The sequence below is a fragment of the Perna viridis genome, chromosome 5 (assembly GCF_037379345.1).
Source record: "Perna viridis isolate PV_CMFRI_1.1 ecotype Kerala chromosome 5, ASM3737934v1, whole genome shotgun sequence".
In the NCBI taxonomy this organism is placed as follows: domain Eukaryota; kingdom Metazoa; phylum Mollusca; class Bivalvia; order Mytilida; family Mytilidae; genus Perna; species Perna viridis.
The window spans coordinates 12,492,143-12,513,116 of NC_142449.1; the positions used below are offsets into that span (position 1 = coordinate 12,492,143).

Sequence of the window (20,974 nt, forward strand, 5' to 3'; positions counted from 1 at the left end):
ATTTGTTTTCATCAGATTTTCTTTCATGCTTTTATCATACCGACTTCGGAACATTCTCGAACTTCAATCAGTGTTATGTTAAAGATCAAAACTACCTATTAGTGATGACTTTAATTTTACCTGTAATTAACTAAAATGACACTGATTAATGATAGGGTTTCAGTTTTTCACACCTTTTATTACCCAAGCTGACAAAATTGCTGACGAGTTCAAGTTAGTGAGGGTTATTATCTAAGATTTATTACCCAACGGACCGACTAGTCAGTTCCGAGTGTTTGAGAAATCCAAGGTTATTTATATTGATTATATAGGAGAAAACTTTGGTACTTTGAATTGTGTTTGAGAAATCCTGGGTGTTCGAGCCATCCGAGTTCAACTGTATTCAATGCCGGTCAAAGGTATAAAATGCCCCCTTTTATTATTTCATAAAAAAAAAACTACACAAGTCCTGCATTGATGTACAAAACAAAAACACACAAAAAAGTAAAACTAATGTATCACAATTTTATTGTCTAGGAACATTCACACAAGCATTCAGTATTTAGATTACATCTATACTAATTGATATTCCTTTCAATCACAATAATCATCTTGTATTCAGAATGGCTGTATTATGCAAGAAATTATACATCAATACCATAAAAAATGTGACCTTCTGGCCATAATAACAGAATACCAAACTTTATTTAAGACAGGAACTTAAGCTTGTCTATTACAGTATAGTTCAACTATTTGATAAGAGAAAAGAAAAAAAAAAATTAAGCCAAAGAATCTAGGAATTTTTGTGTAAAGATTAAACAAATATATGTGTATTACAGCAATGCAATATTTATTTATTCGAAATAATTGAATAAAATTGCAGATGAGAATGTGAAAAAAAAATGTACAAACGGGAAATAAAGGTTATGTTTTGAACATGGAATCCAATTTTACCACAACTGAATAATTTCTAAATTACAATATGTACGTAAATAGTAGAATCTGTGTTCAATGGTTTGATATCTTGAATAGCATATTTACAAATATGGTCAATGGTAAAAAAATAATGCAGTTTATAGAATCATATAAAAATGGAAAAAAATACATTTCTGACAGAAGAGATGTCAAGAAAATGAAAATAAAATAACACATTTCAATAGAAAAATTTTTTTTTTACTGAGAACCATGATAATGATAAATATATTAACTGAAGTATGCTAACATATTGAAACATATTTAAATTCACTTGGTTTGAAAATCAAATCTTACATTACTTTGCAAATCTCAGCAGGCTTTCAATGAAGAATTGAATGCAAGCTGATCAACTTTCTCTTAATCATGTTTGTAAAAATCAGACCTTATCATAGCATAGGAAATAACCAACATTAACATAACCAGATATAGTGAGAATCAGATTGAAAAAAAAGTGGAATAAAACTGAAAGAAATTCAGCTTTAGAGTGAAACAAAACCAGGTCAGATCAATGAAAAAACATTACATATATATATAAACAATGCAAGTTTTATAATAAGTACGATCAAGGTTCACAAGTAAAATACATTTACAAGGACATTACAACAGCTGTGTTTAGCTTGTATCATTTTGTATACAGGTCTTCACATTCTATGCATATTACAATTTAACAAGTAATCATTCAGTTAAATCTCCCTCTCTCTTTCTCTCTATACATGTCTAGTTGTGATAAAAATAACCAACTTGCATCTTCTACACATATTTCCTCAACTACCTGAACTACTGTGCAAATAGGTATTTAAAAAATCTCTCAATGCACAAATACAATTGCACATAACTGTATCATTCTACAATACTTGTCAATGTCATTATACAATTTCTTTAACAAGTTTGTAAGTTATGAGGTATCACACAAAGACCATATTTAAAAAGACAGCTAAACAATACACTCTGCAATTATCAGCTGTTTTTTTTAAACTTAACCATAACCAGGTGATGCATTAATGTGTCCCAATTTAACTTCTTGTAGATTGTAACAATATTAAGATAACTGACTGGAAACTCTAAAAGGTGCTTTTCAAAGCACTCATACTGTTGAGGTAAACATTAAAAGCAATAATTTGAAAATATCAAATAAGAAATGTGTGGAAGTGAACTACATGCACTTCTTAAAATAGGTAGTCCACATGAAATTTTGGAATAAATTTGATTAAATGCACAAATCTATATCATGGTCTTGTACTTAAAACAAGTGATTTAAGGAGCACTATAAAATCTGTAATCACATAACCATCTAAAAGTACAATAATCTACCTGACAATAGAAAGTCTTGTTTGGAAAGACACGAGACAGAGTAATACAGAAATGATTATCAAGACTGTTCAGCTCTGGCTGGGGGAGGTGGTGTTGATGTGCTTCCTGATGTAGAAGGATGTTTCTTTGCATGAGCTTTTATCCAGGGGTGCTCAAGAATTCCATCTAAAGAAAGTCTTTTGTATGGATCGTGTTGTAAAAGCTGGAAGAAAAGAAAAGTCAACAGTTGTAAAATCAGTAACAGATATGCACTAAAAAATAACATAAAAGCATCTTTATAATATGATTATCTAAAAATAATATCTCTTACACATATTTTTTTTATTTATACGAAATATTGTGAAACTTCAAACTAGAAATACTGTGAGCAAGCTCACAAAGAGAATACCCACCACTTCAAATGAAATTAAATAAATAACGTTTAAGTTCAATTATCTCCCTTAGGAGTCCTCTAACAGTAGTAATAATCCTTCATGCATATCTACATTTGATGCAAAACCTTCCCACAAAATTTCATAATATTCCCTTGTGCAGTTTAGGAGGAGTTGCCCTTAATAAGTTTAAAATGTAAAACCCTTAAGTTGGATTATTTCCCTTTGGAGTCCTCTGACAGTAACTTCATTCTTCCATGCATATCTACTTGAGAGTAAAAACTATGATTTTACAAACTCAAAACTTGTACGAAGCATTGTCATACCAAATCACATTGGATTTAGCAAACATGCTTACCCATCTCAACACTAGAATCATTGCAAGCAGCATTGAGTTATTTATAATAATTATATAGATGAGTGTTTTATCGATTGTTCCAAGTGTAATGGACTTTGATAATGCAGACTGTGAAATAAATTAGCTAATTTCACTCTCAGTCTTTCTCCCGCCAAAGTGTCACAACTTTGATATATCAATCCGCCAAACACAAAATATAAAATTCATGATGAAAATATCGATAAATTCAGTGTAAGAAACCACCCCTTGCCAAATACGAATAGATGTGTAATTTGACGAGTTCCCATTACCTTATACTCGTCAATTTGGCGCCATTACTTGATTGGTTAGTTCCAAGAAAGTTAACCAGCCAACAGGTTATTTAGTTAAATATCCCTCAACACGATACATTAAAAATATGTTCCCTACATTTAAAGAAGTTTAGCTTGAATATGCGAAGTGAATTTTGGCATGATATGCACAATCTTATTGACTTGTAAAGCATTGTTTACAATTTGCCATTTTAATTTCCGGTAAACTGGATGTGCCAAAACCTACGCGACGGTGCCAGTCTTGTATAAGTATTAAAATGAAATTATCTTGGTAATTTATGATATGTTACCTTGCAAATTAGTTATTTATTGTCAAAATAAAAATGAACAAGAAGCAAATGATAAATATTTTCTTGTTTCATAATGATAAATCTGTTGAAATATAATTTTATTTTTAAAATATGAGTTCAGAAATGGAGTACTTGTTTTGTTACTGTAAAGTACATGAAAAGCTTCAATGGGAGGGAATATTCAAAAATGGAAAAGTTTTTGATAAATTTAAAAAAAAATGAAAAGATAGTTGAAAAAAGAAAAAGAAAGGCAGAAGATAGTCAAATCCAAGAGAAAACAGATAATAGTACGGACAAAAAAGCCCCCAAAAATTTGGCTAGTTGAATTTTTATTTGCCTAGTAAGATCAATATTCCACTAGTAATATATGGCTTCCAACACTGTAAATTGTGAAGAAAATCTATATAATAACTAGGATAATCAATTGGTTATCATGTATAACCAAAATATGATCATTTGTGCCAAGAACGCGTTAAATTCAAGCATTCTTCAGCACTCGTGATATTTTGGTTAATCACTCTTTTCATTTATTATCCTGTTATTATTTACTCTAATCATCAGAGAATGTAAAGAAAAGATTTAATCAGAGAGAAGTCAGATGGCCATAAAACACACTGTGGATGATAGCTATCTATTAATAATCAATTCTATCATCCCAATGTCTATTAAAAGCATCCAATCAAATATCAGTAATAATCAATACACATCCTAGAAATTAAATTGAACTTCGTTAACTGTTTTGAACAATTCACATTCTTTCTTACAGAACTTGATTGTTGATAATGTCAATCATTGGAAGTTTGTATAAGAACACTGAGTATTCATCAAATCACACCTATTTTGACAAAATAGTTTTCATCACACGCACAAAGAGAATTTTTACATGCATATAATTTTTTTTTTTCAACCTAGCACAGTCTCTACCAACCTTCCTATAAAGTTTCATTAAAATGACGAGCTGTTTAGGAGTTGTGCTTACAAAATGCCCCCAAAAATGGTAGATCAAATACAATTTCTTTTTCTTTCTTGAGAATATTCCAGCATATAAAAAAACTTTTATATTTAATAACCCTAAGTATACCTTCCTGATAACATCTTTAGCGCCCTCTGTGACATACGATGGGAAGTGTAAATCAACTTTAGTTATTCTCCTGTATGTTTCTGTGTTGGATTCTGCTTCAAATGGGGGATTTCCCACCAAAAATTCATAGCACAATATTCCTAAACTCCATAAATCAACTTTCTCATCGTGATGCCTGCCTTCTATCATTTCTGGAGGTAAATAATCCAAGGTCCCACACAATGTTGTTCTCCTGCAACACAATCAAGAATTTTATAATTTTACTGTCACTTTATTATGCAGTTTATGTTAATCCCTACATTTTTATTGAAGAAACTATAGTTTTTGAAGTATCTACCATCTACATAAAGTGACGTCACATAGATAGAAAATACTTCCAAAATTATATATCATAAGCAAAGTTTCAGAATTAAAAGATTTTTTTTTATTATCAAGCTACTTTCTTTTGAACAATTTTTATAACTGTCCACTTTAAATCTTGAGTTTGTCATAGCATGTAAAATTCATTCTTAAAGCATTTTTTTAATGCACTAATCCAAAAAAAAATTAAATTCCTTAACAGCCAACTAAAGAAGAATGAACTGAAAAGTTGAAGCAATAAAATTTGATGTTTAATGTTGATCCAGTCACTTTTAAAATTAAATTCTAATTATGAACAACATAAAATGAAATTGGTATTCAACAAAAAGGGGCAAAAGTATGAAGTATTTAGTACACATGTACATTTCCTTTCCAAATACATGTATCTGTAACTCATTAAAACTTATTCATTAACTTTTCAAACTTCAAATGTTCTCTAAAAACCCTCTTCATACCTTGATGAAGGTGCATGAACAGACCATCCAAAGTCTGCTATTTTGACATCCCCAGTCAGACCGACCAGTAAGTTCTCTGGTTTAATGTCCCTGTGTATCACTTTCTTGTTGTGGCAGTACCTCAAAGCATTTGACAGCTGTGTCATGTACTGAAAAATAAGCAAATGGAAATCCATTTTAACACAACTTTGTCTAGAAAAACTGATTATATCATTAGCAGGTTCACTCAATAAACTACATTATGTATATAAAATGTGGCCATTACTTATTTCAAATATTATTTCAACAAAAATTATATATTAGAAGTTCAAATTTTATTAAGGATTAAACACACATTTGAAGAAACTTATTGGTGTATAAACAGGACTAATTCACTCATAAACTAAAAAATAATCCTAAGACTATTTATGTTATTTTTGTGAGTTATTTGGTCTACTTTTTATTCACCAATAAAACCCTTATTAATTCTTTCCAATTAGGAACAACCAGTTACCATGCATTTGTTGTGTATTAGTACTTACCACTGGTTTGTCTAGCACATAAATATTAGTTACAAAGAAATAATGTAAACATTAATTATTCAAAAATAAAAATAAAAAACATCATGTCAAGAAAGTCCAATCAGAAGTTACAGATGTTGTTTTTACTGCTAACACAAATTTGTCATTATAAACAACTCAGATATTTTGCTTCATTTTAGTATCATCATCAGCCTACACACCACTCGAGTGGTGATTTATTGAAGTCATATTTTTAATCAGAACACTTTAAAGGGAGCTAACTTAATGAACACAACAACTCAAGAAGTGAGCATTAAATAAGACAAACACATTAAATTCAGTAACTGTAATCAATACATACTGTGGCTGTAGTGCTTTCAGAAAACCTGTTTTGTCGTTTCAGTTCTTTGTACAGTTCTCCTCTAGGAGCATATTCAAGTATCAAATATACTCTTGTTTTGTCATGAAAGTATCCAAATAAACGTAAAATGTTTGGATGTCTGGAAAGAAAATGATATGGAGTGAGAAACAAAGATGGTTGTAGTTTTAAACATCCTTTGGATAAATTAACCATAAAAAATGCTGAGTTAGATGTGATAGCTCAAGGAAGCAACTACCTAAAGGAAGGAATTTTCCTAAGTCAGAAATAATAAAGATATCACTTTATCTGCTATAAATGCTACACATTTAATGAAGAAGCCTTAGAAGGTTTTTTATTAAAGAGCCTCCATTATACCATTTCTATCAATATTGGTAAAATGTACACAAAAAGATTTAGTAATACATTAAACATTAACCACACACACAAAAACTATGACATGAGCTCACTTGAACCTTCTGTTCAGAATTATGGCATACACTTTTCATAAAAAAAAAGAAAATTAACAAGACGTGGGAAATAATACCTCAAGTGTGCTTGAATTTCAATCTCCCGTCTAAGCTGGTGTTCTACCCCTGCTTTTTGTAATTGTGACTTAAATAAAACCTACAATTACACAACAAGATGGTAATGATAGAAAAGGAATAAAGATGAATAATGCTATTGAAAGATTAATTGATTGATTGTTGGGGTTTAAAGCCCGAGCAGCAATATTTCAGCTATATTCAGGCAATCAACATGAAGTGAATGATAAAATGAACATGAAATGATGATGAAATGAACTAGAGGCTCAAGAGAGCCTGAATCGCTCACCTGGTTAACCATTTGCTTATTTGAAAAAACTTGAGGAATGAGACAGACTAAGTTAAAATCAACTAAATTGTCAAATGCAGGAAATGCTTTTCATAGCATTTTCATGACCTGAACCAGAATTTTGCTAAAGGCAACAATTTTTTGAATTTTTTTTCAAAAACCTGTCTTACGTCCCTGAAGTTCCATTTTTAGTATAGGCAGCCATATCTATTCATGTATTAAAAATCAAAAACAGTCATTTTGAGCACAATACACTAAAGAACTATTATGCTTATTTTCATTCAATGATCTTAAATGGTTTTAGACAAGAAGATTTTCAAAGTTGTACATGTGAAAAAAAAAAAAAAAAAACAACAAAAAAAACTGTTTCAGGGGTCGCAACTCCTACATTAGTCAATGAATGGTTTTAAAAAATTTCGGCATAGGTCCTTCTCATGATGCTTAACAATTTAACCCATGCCAGAAATTTGCTAAATGCAACGGTTTTTGAGTTATTTGCAAAAAACTGCCATCTGACCCCTATGTTCTATTTTTAGTAATGGTGGCCATGTTCTTCATGAATCAACAATCCCATCTGTCAATTTGTGTGGTATACCCTAAGGAACATACATATATCAACTTTCATTGAATTCTGTGCAATGGATTTTGAGAAGAAGATTTTCAAAGTTGCACATGTGAAAATACAAAATAAACTGTTTCAGGGGCTGTAACTCCTACATCAGTTGACCCATCGTTTTGAAAATTTTGGCATAGGTCCATCTCATAATGCTAAACAATATTGCCCTGCCATAAATTTGCTAAAGGCAACGGTTTTTGAGTTATTTGCAAAAAACTGCAATCTGACCCCTATGTTCTATATTTAGTAACAGCAGCTATGTTTTTTCATGGATCAAAAATCCCAACGATCATTTTGTGCAGAACACCCTAAGGAACAATCATGCCAAGTTTAAGCAAGTCAGTCCAGTAGTTTCAGAGGAGAAGATTTTTTAAAAATTTGTCCACAACGACGACGACAACAGACGCCAAGTGATGGCATAAGCTCACTTGGCCTTTGGCCAGGTGAGCTAAAAATGGGATGGGTCCACAAAGTTTGATTGCCACTGGAAATAGGGAGAGGTGAGTAGGGTCGGGCTATCTAGCCACCTGTGGCAGAGCCCTATGGTTCCTACTCCGGAAGAATACCACTGTAGGCTTCTTTAACATGCGAGGAATGTGGCATCTTTCCCAACACGTTGCACCACTATGGTTAGCAGTCAGGTTTTCCGTATTACAGCCTGACAACCCCAGCATGTAACACACCAGGGGTACCCCATTCCACCACCTAGGGCACACAACCCAGTAGCTCTGTGTGCAAAGTGACCTAACCCCCCGGCTAGGGTTCTGAGCACCATTTAGTTGCTTTTTACGACAAGCTTAGCGCTGCTGCAGGCCTATTCTTTTGACACCCAGACCGGCACAGGGCGCTACAGAAAGAATATTAACCAAATTATTTTCGGTCTGAAAAAAATTAGAATTCTTTTTTTCAACAAGGACAAGTTAATTTTTTTGTTTTCACATCCATGGACTAAATTTTAAACTTCAATGTCTGGTAATCAAATAAATTGAACCTTTTATTCCAATATATGCTCAGAAAGGTGTAACATAATGCTTCTTTCACTATACAAAAAGTAAATTTCCACACAAGTAGTCTCCTGTATAAATAACCTACATATGTACAGTTGAGTTCTTTTATGACAAATCTTAATAACTTCATTATATACATTGTTTGGTATTTCAGAAACTTTTTTTTTCAAAATTAGGATTGTCTCCCTTTCTGTTTTTGGAAAGTAGTTTTATCGCTTTATAAATAAGACATTTTTTATTGTAGTAAATTTTATAATTGTTTTGTAATGTTTAATTATTATAAATGATGAATAAAAAGAAAACAATTGTATTCGATGCTGTTGTAGTTGTTTTTGTTAGCTTGCATAATTTCTGATGGACATTCAGTGTTTGTTTGTCCATCCTATTTACTACGTTGAATTGTCGTCCACCCACTAAAAAAATAGTACCACACAGTAAAACTGCTACATAGTATCGAGATCAGTTGCCTTTCTCTTGATGCTGGGAATTTCAAAATTGTGAAGAATTTTAACCATCAAACCATTTTGAGCCAGCAGTAATTTACATAGCATATTGGATCGCTTGTAGTGTGAAAAACTATCGTTTTGATAGTACATGTATCACCAACAAACTTAATCATTAAATCAAAAGTGACTTAAGTTCACAAGCTAAGATGTCCTTAGGCTAAATATCTTAATGGCTTCAATAACATTATTTGATTGATATTTTACTGATTAATGAAACAAAAATCATGTAAGATAAGTCATGCCATCGATGTCGATCTTGTAACTCTTTATGTTCATCATCCATGAAATTGTTGATTTATCAATTACCGTGAGTACAGACACTGTGTCAAATGTTTATATAGTTAAATTGACCCTTCATTTTATCTAGGCAAACTTCAGCAAGAAATCTGTTGCTGGGCCATAAGAAATACTTTGTTATATCCCTGATTCCGCTATAATGAATTTGTTATATCAATGAGAAAATGCATTAGTCTTAAAAGGGAAATCAGGGGAAAGATTAGTGGTCGCCTATTAGCCAATGGCGAGCATTCTTTCTATTTTAGTAGCCCAGCTGGCAAATTGCAAAAACAAAATTATTGTAAAAGTTACAGTTATAACTGATCACCATTCGATCGGAAACGTAGCCTCCCTAGATAAATTTTATCGATAACTAGTTCTAATACTACAGAAATTGTTGATAACCAACGTTGGTTTCTTATTTAGAATTGCTTATTAATTTCCACATCCGGTATTTCGCAAAAAGTGTCAGAATGTGATAGTGATTTAGAGGAGGATTCTGTTTTTGCAAGACTGATTGAATTTTCTAGAGATTAATATATGCTTCATAAAGAATTTCTTTCATTTTCAATGAGATGTTTAACAATAAGTATGCAGACCCATGAACTAAAATCAAACTGACAACAATGGAATGAAGTAAAGTCAGCAAAAAAACACTCATTTCATATATTTCCCAGATTCCTTTACACCCAAAACTAATAAAACTCAGGATCTGGATCAGTCATTCAGCTATAGATTTATATGAAAAATAAAAGCATGCCTTAAAAACCAAGAAAATAGTGTTATAATAAGGACAACATAAATTATTCTTGGAGTACCTTTAAAGCTACAATATATTTTGTTGATTTCTCTCGTGCCAAATAGACATTGCCAAACTTTCCTTTTCCTAATGGTTTGCCAATGTCAAAATCATCCAGTGACCATTTCTTCCTACAAATAAAAAGCAGAGTAATGCTTAACTCAGTAATTACCTATGTTACACAATACAGTGGATTCCGCTTATTAACATAGCCAATCTGCCAATAAAAATTATGCAAATAACCAGGCTATTCTTATAACTGAAATTACGATTTTACTGGAAGTGTGAGTTCAGGTAAGATGACGATACTGTGGATCAACCAGGGATATCAATGTTCAACATTTCTGATCTGGTATTTAATTGTTATAGACCTTCTTATTGTATTGTTCTTTTATCTATAAATAATAATATATATTGTGTTTGTCTTGTTTATTGACCTTCTTTCATTGTGTGTATTTATAAGTAAAACCACGTATTTCTCATCTATAAATAGTCATGTAATTTTCTGACCTTTCTATGAAAGAAAATCCCATATTTCACATTACAGCCAGGATTCAGTGTAATATTCATTATAACTTCATACTTGTCAACAAGTGTGAGATTGTTACGCTTTCGCTTAGACATTGTACTGAATGAATAATGACTTAATTTTCAGTTGATACTTATGCCTAGTAACCCAAGCTCACTAAAAACTGTTCAGCTCATTAAAGAAAATTAAATTTACATTGATAATCATTTGTAGTCGGAAGAATTTAAAAAGAGACAAAAAATACCCCAAGCTGCATTATAAGTGTTCACATTGGTGATGTTTGGCATGTTGCCAGAAGTCATTGTTGACCTAGGTGCTGTTTATTTTAAAGTAATTAGAAATCATTTAAATTGTCTTTTATGTCCATTATGTTTTTAATCCATTATTAACACCACCTGATTGATGATAATCTAGTTTTTACAACAATAAAAATGATTGACATATTTATGACCCAAAGGCTTAAAATAGAATTTGGGAAAACCAGTCTTTACCTGGATGAGCGTCAATACACAAACTGATAATGTAAATACAAAAACACTTCTTTCATTCATACTTTATTTAACAAAATCATTATGACTGGCCATGACATGTTGACAAAATAACAGCTGTATTAGCAAAAAGAAACATATTTTATTATTTACCTGATTGACTCGTACTAATTTGTAAATAAAACACTGCCATTTCCGGTTCAAACAATCCGATAACAAGGTAACATTTTACTTTCATACCTATCACCGGCAAAATTCTCTATGCAATAAACCGAAATGCACCTGCAAGGCCTATGCAAATAAGCGATTTTTTCCCTAATAGAATAGGAAATGGTTTTGTGCAGGAGAAAATTATGCTAATTACCGAAATATGCAATAAAGCGATATGCGATTTAAGTGGGATCGACTGTAATTCTTGAGACATTTTTTCACAAAAACTGGATTTCTACCTGCCAGTAAGAAAGTTGTGAAAGGGACTCAACAGTCATCAATTTTTGAAATTGTGAATTCTGGAAAAAAAATAACAAAAAAAAACCAAACAAATAAAAAAACTTTTATATACATTTGGCATTGAGTTTTTTAACTAGATCATTAGGAAGCCTTTAGCTGCACCAGTACCATTAATGGTATGAAATATTGGACACCAATTCTTTGACAAATTGAAATACTTTCAAAGAAGTACATGTATTTCACTAATTTCAGAGCAACTTAGAACTGTTGGTCTAATTGTAAATATAATCAGGGCTCACGCTACTGGGCTATTCGGGTGAAATAGTGCCCCTGGAGTCACTCACTTTGCCCTCAGACAACACCAAAAGCGAAGTGAAATCGCCCTCTTATTTTCAGACATCGCCCATGATCGGGACGGTACTCCGTCTTTTAGTGGTAATTTGAGCAGAGTTATCTTTCTTTTGATAACAAATCAAACAAAAATGGTGCCCAATTCGAGAAAATAAATTGTAAAAATTTTCAAAATCTATTGAATTATTGGTTACAAGCAAGGATTTCAATCAGCTTTTTGTTTCAAAAGTTGAAGACGGGATATGGAATGAACATTCTTTACTTCAGCTTACGATAATTCTTGTCATACCGTTCACATTTCGTTACAAAACATGCAAATATGTTGTGCAGGTTCTTTGGACTTCGGTTCAATTTATCTAAGTAGATAATTCGGTAGAAAACCTGAAGCGTTTTTTTCTTGATATTCATGATTTATTATAGAACAGTAAATTCTCCATTTCGATGCAACATTTCTTAAGCTTGAGACGGGTTCGTACCAACCACTGCAATATGTATAAATTAAGTTTCAGTCTTGATATGTCAGTAATAAATTTCACTGAATATTTTGAACAAGAAATCATTATGGATTAAGTGATGTCAGAAGAAACAAGAGACTCCTAGGAGCCTGAATCGCTCACCTGGTAGAATTTTGCCTTTCAAGGGCAATAAATTAAACAAGTTGTCAAACAATTTTGACTCCAGAAATTTTTGATAGGACTTATCATAAGGATCATTTCAGTAAATGAAAGTCTAAATCTATCATAGTTTTTAAGACACTGGCTGAAAACTGTAAAAAACTAGAGGCTCAAGAGAGCCTGAATCGCTCACCTGGTCCACCATTTGCTTAGGAATGAGACAGGCTAAGTTATAATCAACTAAATTGTCAAATGCAGGAAATGCTTTTCATAGCATTTTCATGACCTGAACCAGAATTTTGCTGAAGTTCTGAATTTTTTTTCAAAAACCTGTCTTATGGCCCCTAAGTTCCATTTTAAATATAGGCAACCATATCTATTCACGTATTAAAAATCACAACAGTCATTTTAAGCACAATACACTAAAGAACTATTATGCTTATTTTCATTCAATGATCTTAAATGGTTTTAGAGAAGATTTTCAAAGTTGTACATGTGAAAAAAAAACAACCAAAAAACTGTTTCAGGGTCGTAACTCCTACCTCTCCCCGTTTTTGTCAAGTAGCTTGAGCCCTGATAATTGTTAGTTCATTAGAAGCAAACAATGTAAAGACCAATTTATGTCATTATTTCACAACTATGTTTAGTATTGGCAAGTGAGGACTTCCTTAATAGCATTTGTTTAGAATAGAAGATCCTAAAAATACTTGAAAGCAAAAGTGCATTTACCAATATACCAACATTTATTTTACACAGCAACTTGGGTGTACAAAAACAAATAATAAACTTTATATGTCAGTTTAATGCAAAATTCATCAGTAAAGGAATGTTTTTGCAGAACTTTAGACACTTCATCTTTATTGACCTATAAATGTGTGTTTCCAAGTCATGCAGTTCAAAAACCAGCCATTTTCTTTTGGTACTTCCAAATTCTTTAAGATTGTTGGAATAAACATTAATTGCTTTGCTATGTAGACCAAAGAAAATCTGAAGCCAGTAAAGGTGACCAGTTTTTGTGTATCATAATTAATTTCATCACCTGTCTCTAGAAAGGCCTTGAGCTTCTGCTTTATCACCACCTTCTGCTGAAAGACTAGGATTTTTTATCATCTGTGTTGGTCTTTGATCAGTTGGGTTAGTATTAACTTCTTTTAGCACTCTTTTTGCATGAACATCCATTTTCACTTCATAAGACTGAAAGTCAAGAAAATAAGTTTATAACAATGAGTTTAAGTCACACTAAGTTCATGTCAGAATCTCAATTGAAATTATGACAGAAAAAAAAAAACAAAAAGTCATTCAAGAAAAGAAAAAATGCAAAACACGCCAAGTATATTTCAAATCAATTTAGGAGCCAGCTGAGAAAATAATTATCATATCTACGACATATTGTCAGGGTTCAAGCTACTTGGAGAAACAGGGAGAAGTGGAAAGGGATCAAGGAGAGTTGAAGAGAAGTTTATTATGTGTACATTTTTGTCATGAATGTTTTATATTTTATATATATATTTTTTATTAATAATGATGTTACATACATGTACACCTGCAATAAGCAAGCATTTCTTAAGATGTTTCTTTTCTTTTATTGAGATTAATGTTACCATTCTCTTTAAGCTACATGTGTTAGATGCAAAACATTTTTGACAAAATAAAATTGCTAAATGAATGATTAACTGTATCATAGAAATATAACAAGAATTGGTTTGGTGTATATGCCAAAGAGACAGACAACTCCACCAGAATGAAAATATCATATATACATTAGATAACCACATTTTTTCTAGTTATATACAGAAAATCAATTCATTTTAATGAATGAGCAATGCAAAGCTTCTTGCAAAGCATTGTGTTGGACATATTCATTCCCCCTCTGCTTTTTTGCAGCAGTTTGAAAATTTAAGGCAGTGACAATTCTTTTGGAATTCTCATTAGTCATTGTATTTTTTCCTTGGTCAAACTCAATCTATAACATTTATTTTATTATATTTCATTCAGATATCTAGTCTCTGGATATAAGTTGATCAAAAGTATAAATTTTAAGTCCAAAATTTATTACTAACAAATCAAGATTGAAGACTTTATATAAACAATGTAGGAGTTGGTCCAAACTTGTCTCAGCTGAAGGAATGTTATGTTGAAATGGAAAATTACTGTTCAAATAAGAAATGAAATGATCAAATTACCTATTTTGTGTTTTCTATTAAATTATCATTTAAGATACATTGTCTTAACAACAAATTTGCATATTTTGTTACTAAGTATGAATGATTACAAACAGCAGAACAGTCAAAATTTTGTTTGATTTTTTTAAAGTCAATAACGAAACTTTCACTAACAGAAAGCAATCTGTGTAGAAGAGGGAATTATTAATCAGAAATTCTGTCTGGCAGTCAGGGGTATAAATTCTGTGTTCAATCTACAGCATACCATTTTAGGATTCTGGCAATTTTCAACTTTCCAGATTGTCCATTTGATAAATCACAGAAATTGATAATGTAAAAAGGGTAATGCATCCGATTTTTGAAAAGCCCCAAATCTGAGTCAGTTTTGCACTTCAACACCGGTCACTTTCTGTTTTCTTTGCTTCAAAGTCAAACTAATGCTTTGAGTATAGTTGCAAAGGAAAGAAGGAAATTATCTTCATATTACAGAACCCTCACTGGGGTAAAATGATCGTAACGTTGATAGAACGGTCAAAGAAAATTAGAATGAGAAGAAAATTTAATCTAACTTGAACCTGTAACCCACATATATTATCTGATATGTTATTTATGAATATTAGTGGACAATTATAAATGGAGAATACATGTACATGTATATTTGTCTTCAAACTGTTTTTTACAACTAAACAGACATTTGTTCCTTATCTAACAATTCTATTCACTAAAGTTTCATATTTTATATGCTACCATCATATCTGGCCCTATAGAAATCCAAGTTTACAAGTTTTAGAGCAAGGGTAATAAGTTTTTATAAATTATAGAGAGGCGACAGTAGAACAGAGATGGTTTTATAGCGCCAACCAAAAATGTGGAAATTGTCAAAATCTTACATTTTTGTAAGTAAACACATGGTAAAAACAAAACCCTTAACGCTAAATTCTGGATGTGAGAAAGTGGATTGTTGCTATAAAGCAGAAGAAAATCATACCTGGTAAAATTCCTAGGGCTTAATGGAAAATCGCATGTTCATGGGCAGTTGACGATATGGGAGTTTGGCAGTATAACAGGTTGTTAGCATGTACAGAAAATGGGACAATGAAAACTTGTGGCAATATGTGAGCCTGAGTCAGGGCATCAAAATTTCAAATGGTGGTGTACAAGTCCAACATTTTAAAAACAATCACCTAAAAATAATAGAAAGCACAATGACCCTTCGAATTTATGAAGTGTTAGCTTAATTATTAACGTTATTCAGTTATTAAAAAACGTATTTTTAAACCCTTTTTCAACGGCCACTTGTCTTCGATAATTCAGAGATCCGAAGATCAGTGTAGTCAGTCGATAAAATAGGAATAAATACAGAAATGTTGACCAATTAGCCCTTTTCTATTAACCTGTAAATCGTTATTAACTTGTTTTCTTCAACCTGTAAGTCCGCTTCTACTATATTTTCAGTGTATTTCTCTGTCTTTGAGACTTTGTCTTCGCGGTACGATGTTTTGAAAGAAATGCTAAATCAGTTTGGATTGGTCAAAACATTTTTTGAAAGCCGAGCATTGATTGGACCAAATATCAAAAATTGTAGTATTCTTACCACAATCGGGTCACGATGAATCCGGAAACTAAAAATAAAGAATTAAAAAAAGAAAGGATTTCTAGTTATAAAGTAGACTTACATTATTTAAGACTGAGACATTAGCCTACCTGAACCAAGGTGTGTGATATATAGTCCCTGTCAAGATAAAGGTTCTCGTGTATTTTTTTAAACGAACATAGTATTAAGGAGGGAGCCAGCCGGGGTTCCTGAGAAAAAGGAGGTGCTAGGGCATTATTTGTCATTTTTTTGTCAATCTTATACATGGAAACGACAAATTTTCCGATAAAAGAGAGGGGTGCAAACCCCCTGCACACTACCCTTAGATCCGCCACTTTTTTTTTTATTATATACATGTAGATCTACATTTCTTTCTGTTGCTGTTGTACTTTTTATTTCAATTTAATTCAAGATGAATTACAATATTTGAAATTTAAATGCATTCGACGATGGTTCTGGGGGTTAATTGGACCGATTTTTCCCTAATTAGCTTTAATTATAAATGAAGGGTAATATATTAACAAAATTATCACCCTGATAATAAACTCTAAGCATCATGCACAACAAAGTCAAAAGGAATGATTTACAGGGAAAGTCTGTATAACAATTTAATTAAAAGGCAAGTCAAGGGGAAAACATTGTTTAAGTTGGAGACCACTGCAATGGTCCTGACATTTCCGATTGAAATGGTGGGTTAAACCCGGTTTCATAGCGGTTACAAGCCTGTCTCTAGGACAATGAGTAAGAATAGTGGCTACCAGAATTAATGCCATATGATGGGGAAGCTGACATATTACTACACAAAAAGGGAATTTTTAATTTTAAAATAAAAAAAAAAATATAATCGTCTCGTTTGTCAAATGTTTTGTACTGAGAGGACTACTGTCGTCAAATTCGAAGTGAAGGACTAAAGATGAGGTGGGGAAGCTGTGTCAGAAGTCACTTTAGTTCTTGTTCTGGCGGTTAAGTAAGCGGAAGCAATTCTCCAAATTTAGGGTTAACATTATCAATATATCGATATGAAAAATTAAAGGATCTCACTTCTTTAACTTCTTCAAACCTCTTTCAAAACTTTTAACTTCTATACTCACAGCTGTCAAAGAGGGTCTCCAGTCCTACCATGACATGTTACTTCCGTAGTGGTATTAATTCAATATGGATCCTGAAAATTCTAAAGATCTTTTGGAAACCCTCAATTCAACATTATTGTCAGAATAGAATAGCATTAAAACTTATGATTTTTTTCAGCGATTTATTCTTCTAATCCCCATACTATGTTAAAATCCCGACTTAAAAACATAATACATCGTTGGTACTCTAAAAAAGACGGTACACCTAGATACAAATATGTAATTCTTGGTAGTGATTCCTCATACTGTGTAAAAATAAAAAATTACAAATCATCTTCAAATTATGCCTAACATGCTTTCAAAATACTGGAATATTTGATCAACAACATTTTTGTCCAGTGTGGTGGATGCGTTTTCAATAAACGGTCAGCAGTCCAATGGAAACAAAATGTGCTCCTCTACTTGCTGACCTATTGCTTCACTCTCATGAGCTATAAATATCAGCTGACTTTATCGCTGATCTGATAAAAAAAAGGAACATCTTTTTTCTAATTCCTTTAATCTCAGTTTCCGCTGTATAAAGGAATACTACACAACAAACGCGATGACTTTTCATTCCTTTCATCTGTGGCAAAATCCCTTCAGCACCTGCGTATGGAGTTTTCAATGCGCGTAGCTGAGGCCAAATTGAAGTGTAGGCAAAATTACGGCAGGGGGTATGGGGGGCCCCCAGTAGGACCAGGGCGCCGAAGCCCCCACCCCCGAAGCTCCGCGGAGATAGTGTTTTAGAGCATCACTTATTATGCCTCTCCTGGATGTATTTTATCTAAAAAAAAAAGATTGGCAAAAGTGCAGGCAAGCAGGCAAAAGCTTTTTTGCCAAACGGCAGCTACGTGCCTGGCCAGAGTTTGCTGTATGCAGAATTTTTGTATCGCGCTAGACTTCTAACAACTATTAGGTTTCTGGAACAGGTTATGTTTCTACAAGATTGAAGTCATCATTACAGTCGTAGATCGTTACGGTGTATCCATCTGCACCATGAAAACTGATTTGTTCAACGTGTCATACTTTTCCTTTCCTCTTTCGTCAATCCTGGATTTGACTTTTTATTATTAACTCGGCGGTGTTTCTAGAAAAGCAGTGGACGCTTACCCTACTGGTGCACCTGGTAATGCTCCATTTTTTAGTGGCGTCCGAGTTGCTTATTTAATTTCATTACTTTGTATGTATCATTTTGGTTATTTTATGTTCTTTGTTGTGTATGTCTGTTTTCCATGTTTAGTCCTTGTCCCTGGACTATTTTCTTTTGCTTTCCACCCCTCTTAAATACTGAGTACAGACAAAATTTTGGTCAGCTGTGCAGACAAATAACTCTACTTGTTGAATAAGTAGATGATCCTAGACCTATGTTTACCTTTGTATTAGTTTTTATATAGTTTTGGAATCTAAGCCTCAGACATCTCACTTGAATGAATATATATTCAATGAAGCCATACATACAGGACTTCCATCATAGTGGAACGTACTGTGTTTGTATGTAGGATTATCTTTGATTCCTAGTTTTTTGTATCATTCACATTACATACAAAACAATGTTGTAGGAGGCTTTATCCGCAGGGACAATACCATAGGAGAAGAGACATTTTGCAACTTTTTTGTATTTCAGTGGCGGATCCAGAAAGGGTGCAGGGGGTTGGCACCCACCTTTTTGTTGGAAAATCTGTCATTTCCATGTGTTAAATTGAAAAAAAGGCAAATAATGTCCTAGCAACCTCCTTTTTCTGAGGGACCCTGTTTTTTAAGCTAATCATATCATTAAGTCTAAAGGAGAAATTTGTGCAAGGAGTCAAATTCAAAGCTGTATCAATCTTGATTAGTGTGTCCATATTTCTTTAACTATAAGAGCTGCACACTGCAAAGCCTATTATTTCATATTACTTATCGTTTTTATCAAGGATTATTACCATAGACTACTACAATAATCCTTGTTATCATTATAAACCAAAAAACTAAAACCATCTGTTTTCAGAGACACATACATGTATAGTTGATAACCAGATACGTACAACACCATTATTTGATTTGGGACAGGTACATACAATGTGATGGTGGTTCTGGAGTCCTTAACTTTCTTTGATATTACTTGAAGATACAAGAATTTTCTGTTGTTGGATAAACTTTCTTATTACATCACCAGATTTAACCCAACATAAACAACCAGAAAAGGATGATTTTGTGATTATGTCTCTCTCATTCTTGTGGGGCAGAGATAATGCTTTTGTCTTATTTGTCTGACTTTAGTGAGCACAACTCCTCGGAAACCACTGCTCCGAATTTGATGAGACTAGGACACGATACAGTAGTAATGCATATCAAAGGAACATTTTGTGGAAGTAATGCCAATTGAACTTAGTAATTTTATAAAATACACACCAGAAGCATTTTATAAGCAAAACTTCTCAGAAACTACAGAATCAAATTTCATGATACATAATTACATTGTAGGTAGTAAGCACATGGTGTGTAGTACCAACAGTTTTTTTGTCCTCAATATGTTTTGTAGGAGTAATGCAAGTTGATCTTAGTAATTTCATGAAATGTACCACTGAAGCAGATGGTAAGTGCAAATCCTCAGAAACTATATAGAACCAAATTTCCTGAAACTTTATAGATAGTAAGGACACGATATGTAGCTTCTTACTAGGAAATTTTAATTCCCTTTTTTATATTAGTTATCACTTACTACTTGAAATTTGATTAAATTAACCACTGAATCTAGACTGGCAGTGCTACAAAATGGAAATGTACTGAATCAAATTTCATAAAACTGTTTAAGTAGTTATGACATGAATGTGGTCTTGCATATTACCAGGCGTTTTTGATCCTCTTTTTTGTGGGAGTACCAGCAATCATCTCTTGAACATTGAAATTTCATGGAATATAACAATGAAACAATTTGTAGGAGAATAACTCAGAAACTTCGTAGGTAACGACACAATATATAGTTAAACATAATACTAGGATATTTTGATTCTCTGTTTTTGCGGGGTAATGTCCCTTTGAACTTAGAAATGGTCTAAAATAACTACCAAGAAAGCTTTTAATCACAATGGAATCTCATGAAACAGCTAGGCTAATGATATAGAAAACATGATCCTTTCAATTTTTTTTGTGGAGGGTTATGTCCTCTATACTGAAAATTTTTCCCAAATATACAACTGGGCAGCTTATCACTGCAGCTCCTCAACCAAATCTTATAAAACTTGGTAGGTATCATTGTATGGAATAGTATCTGTACCCTTGCTATAGCACATTGTATTTCATGGATT

At 32.5% G+C, this 20,974-nt stretch overlaps 1 protein-coding gene across 3 annotated transcripts; it reads right to left on the reverse strand.

Moving 5' to 3' along the window:
* Positions 1-484: 484 nt before the first annotated feature.
* LOC148616073 (aurora kinase C-like) lies at positions 485-16,508 on the reverse strand. Of its 3 annotated transcripts, none has more exons than XM_088582756.1 (8): positions 16,376-16,508; positions 13,859-14,013; positions 10,407-10,518; positions 6,897-6,976; positions 6,353-6,491; positions 5,492-5,640; positions 4,677-4,908; positions 485-2,467 (listed from the first exon to the last, which is right to left on the reverse strand). In XM_088582756.1, the coding sequence occupies exons 2-8, from the start codon at positions 13,996-13,998 to the stop codon at positions 2,324-2,326; spliced, it is 996 nt and encodes a 331-aa protein (XP_088438882.1). In that variant the 5' UTR covers positions 13,999-14,013; positions 16,376-16,508; the 3' UTR covers positions 485-2,323. The 3 variants fall into 3 exon arrangements, with proteins under 3 accessions (XP_088438882.1, XP_088438884.1, XP_088438883.1); XM_088582758.1 differs by having other exon boundaries at positions 2,174-2,467; positions 16,394-16,491; XM_088582757.1 differs by having other exon boundaries at positions 2,174-2,467; positions 16,408-16,485.
* Positions 16,509-20,974: the final 4,466 nt, after the last annotated feature.

Coding starts and splice junctions, on each gene's coding strand:
- LOC148616073 (XM_088582756.1), bottom strand. CDS start 13,998: ATGGATGTTCATGCAAAAAGAGTGCTAAAAGAAGTTAATACTAACCCA. Junction 6,492..6,896: donor GAAATTCAAGCACACTTGAG/GTATTATTTCCC, acceptor TTTTCTTTCCAG/ACATCCAAACATTTTACGTT. Junction 4,909..5,491: donor GTTCATGCACCTTCATCAAG/GTATGAAGAGGG, acceptor ATTGTGTTGCAG/GAGAACAACATTGTGTGGGA.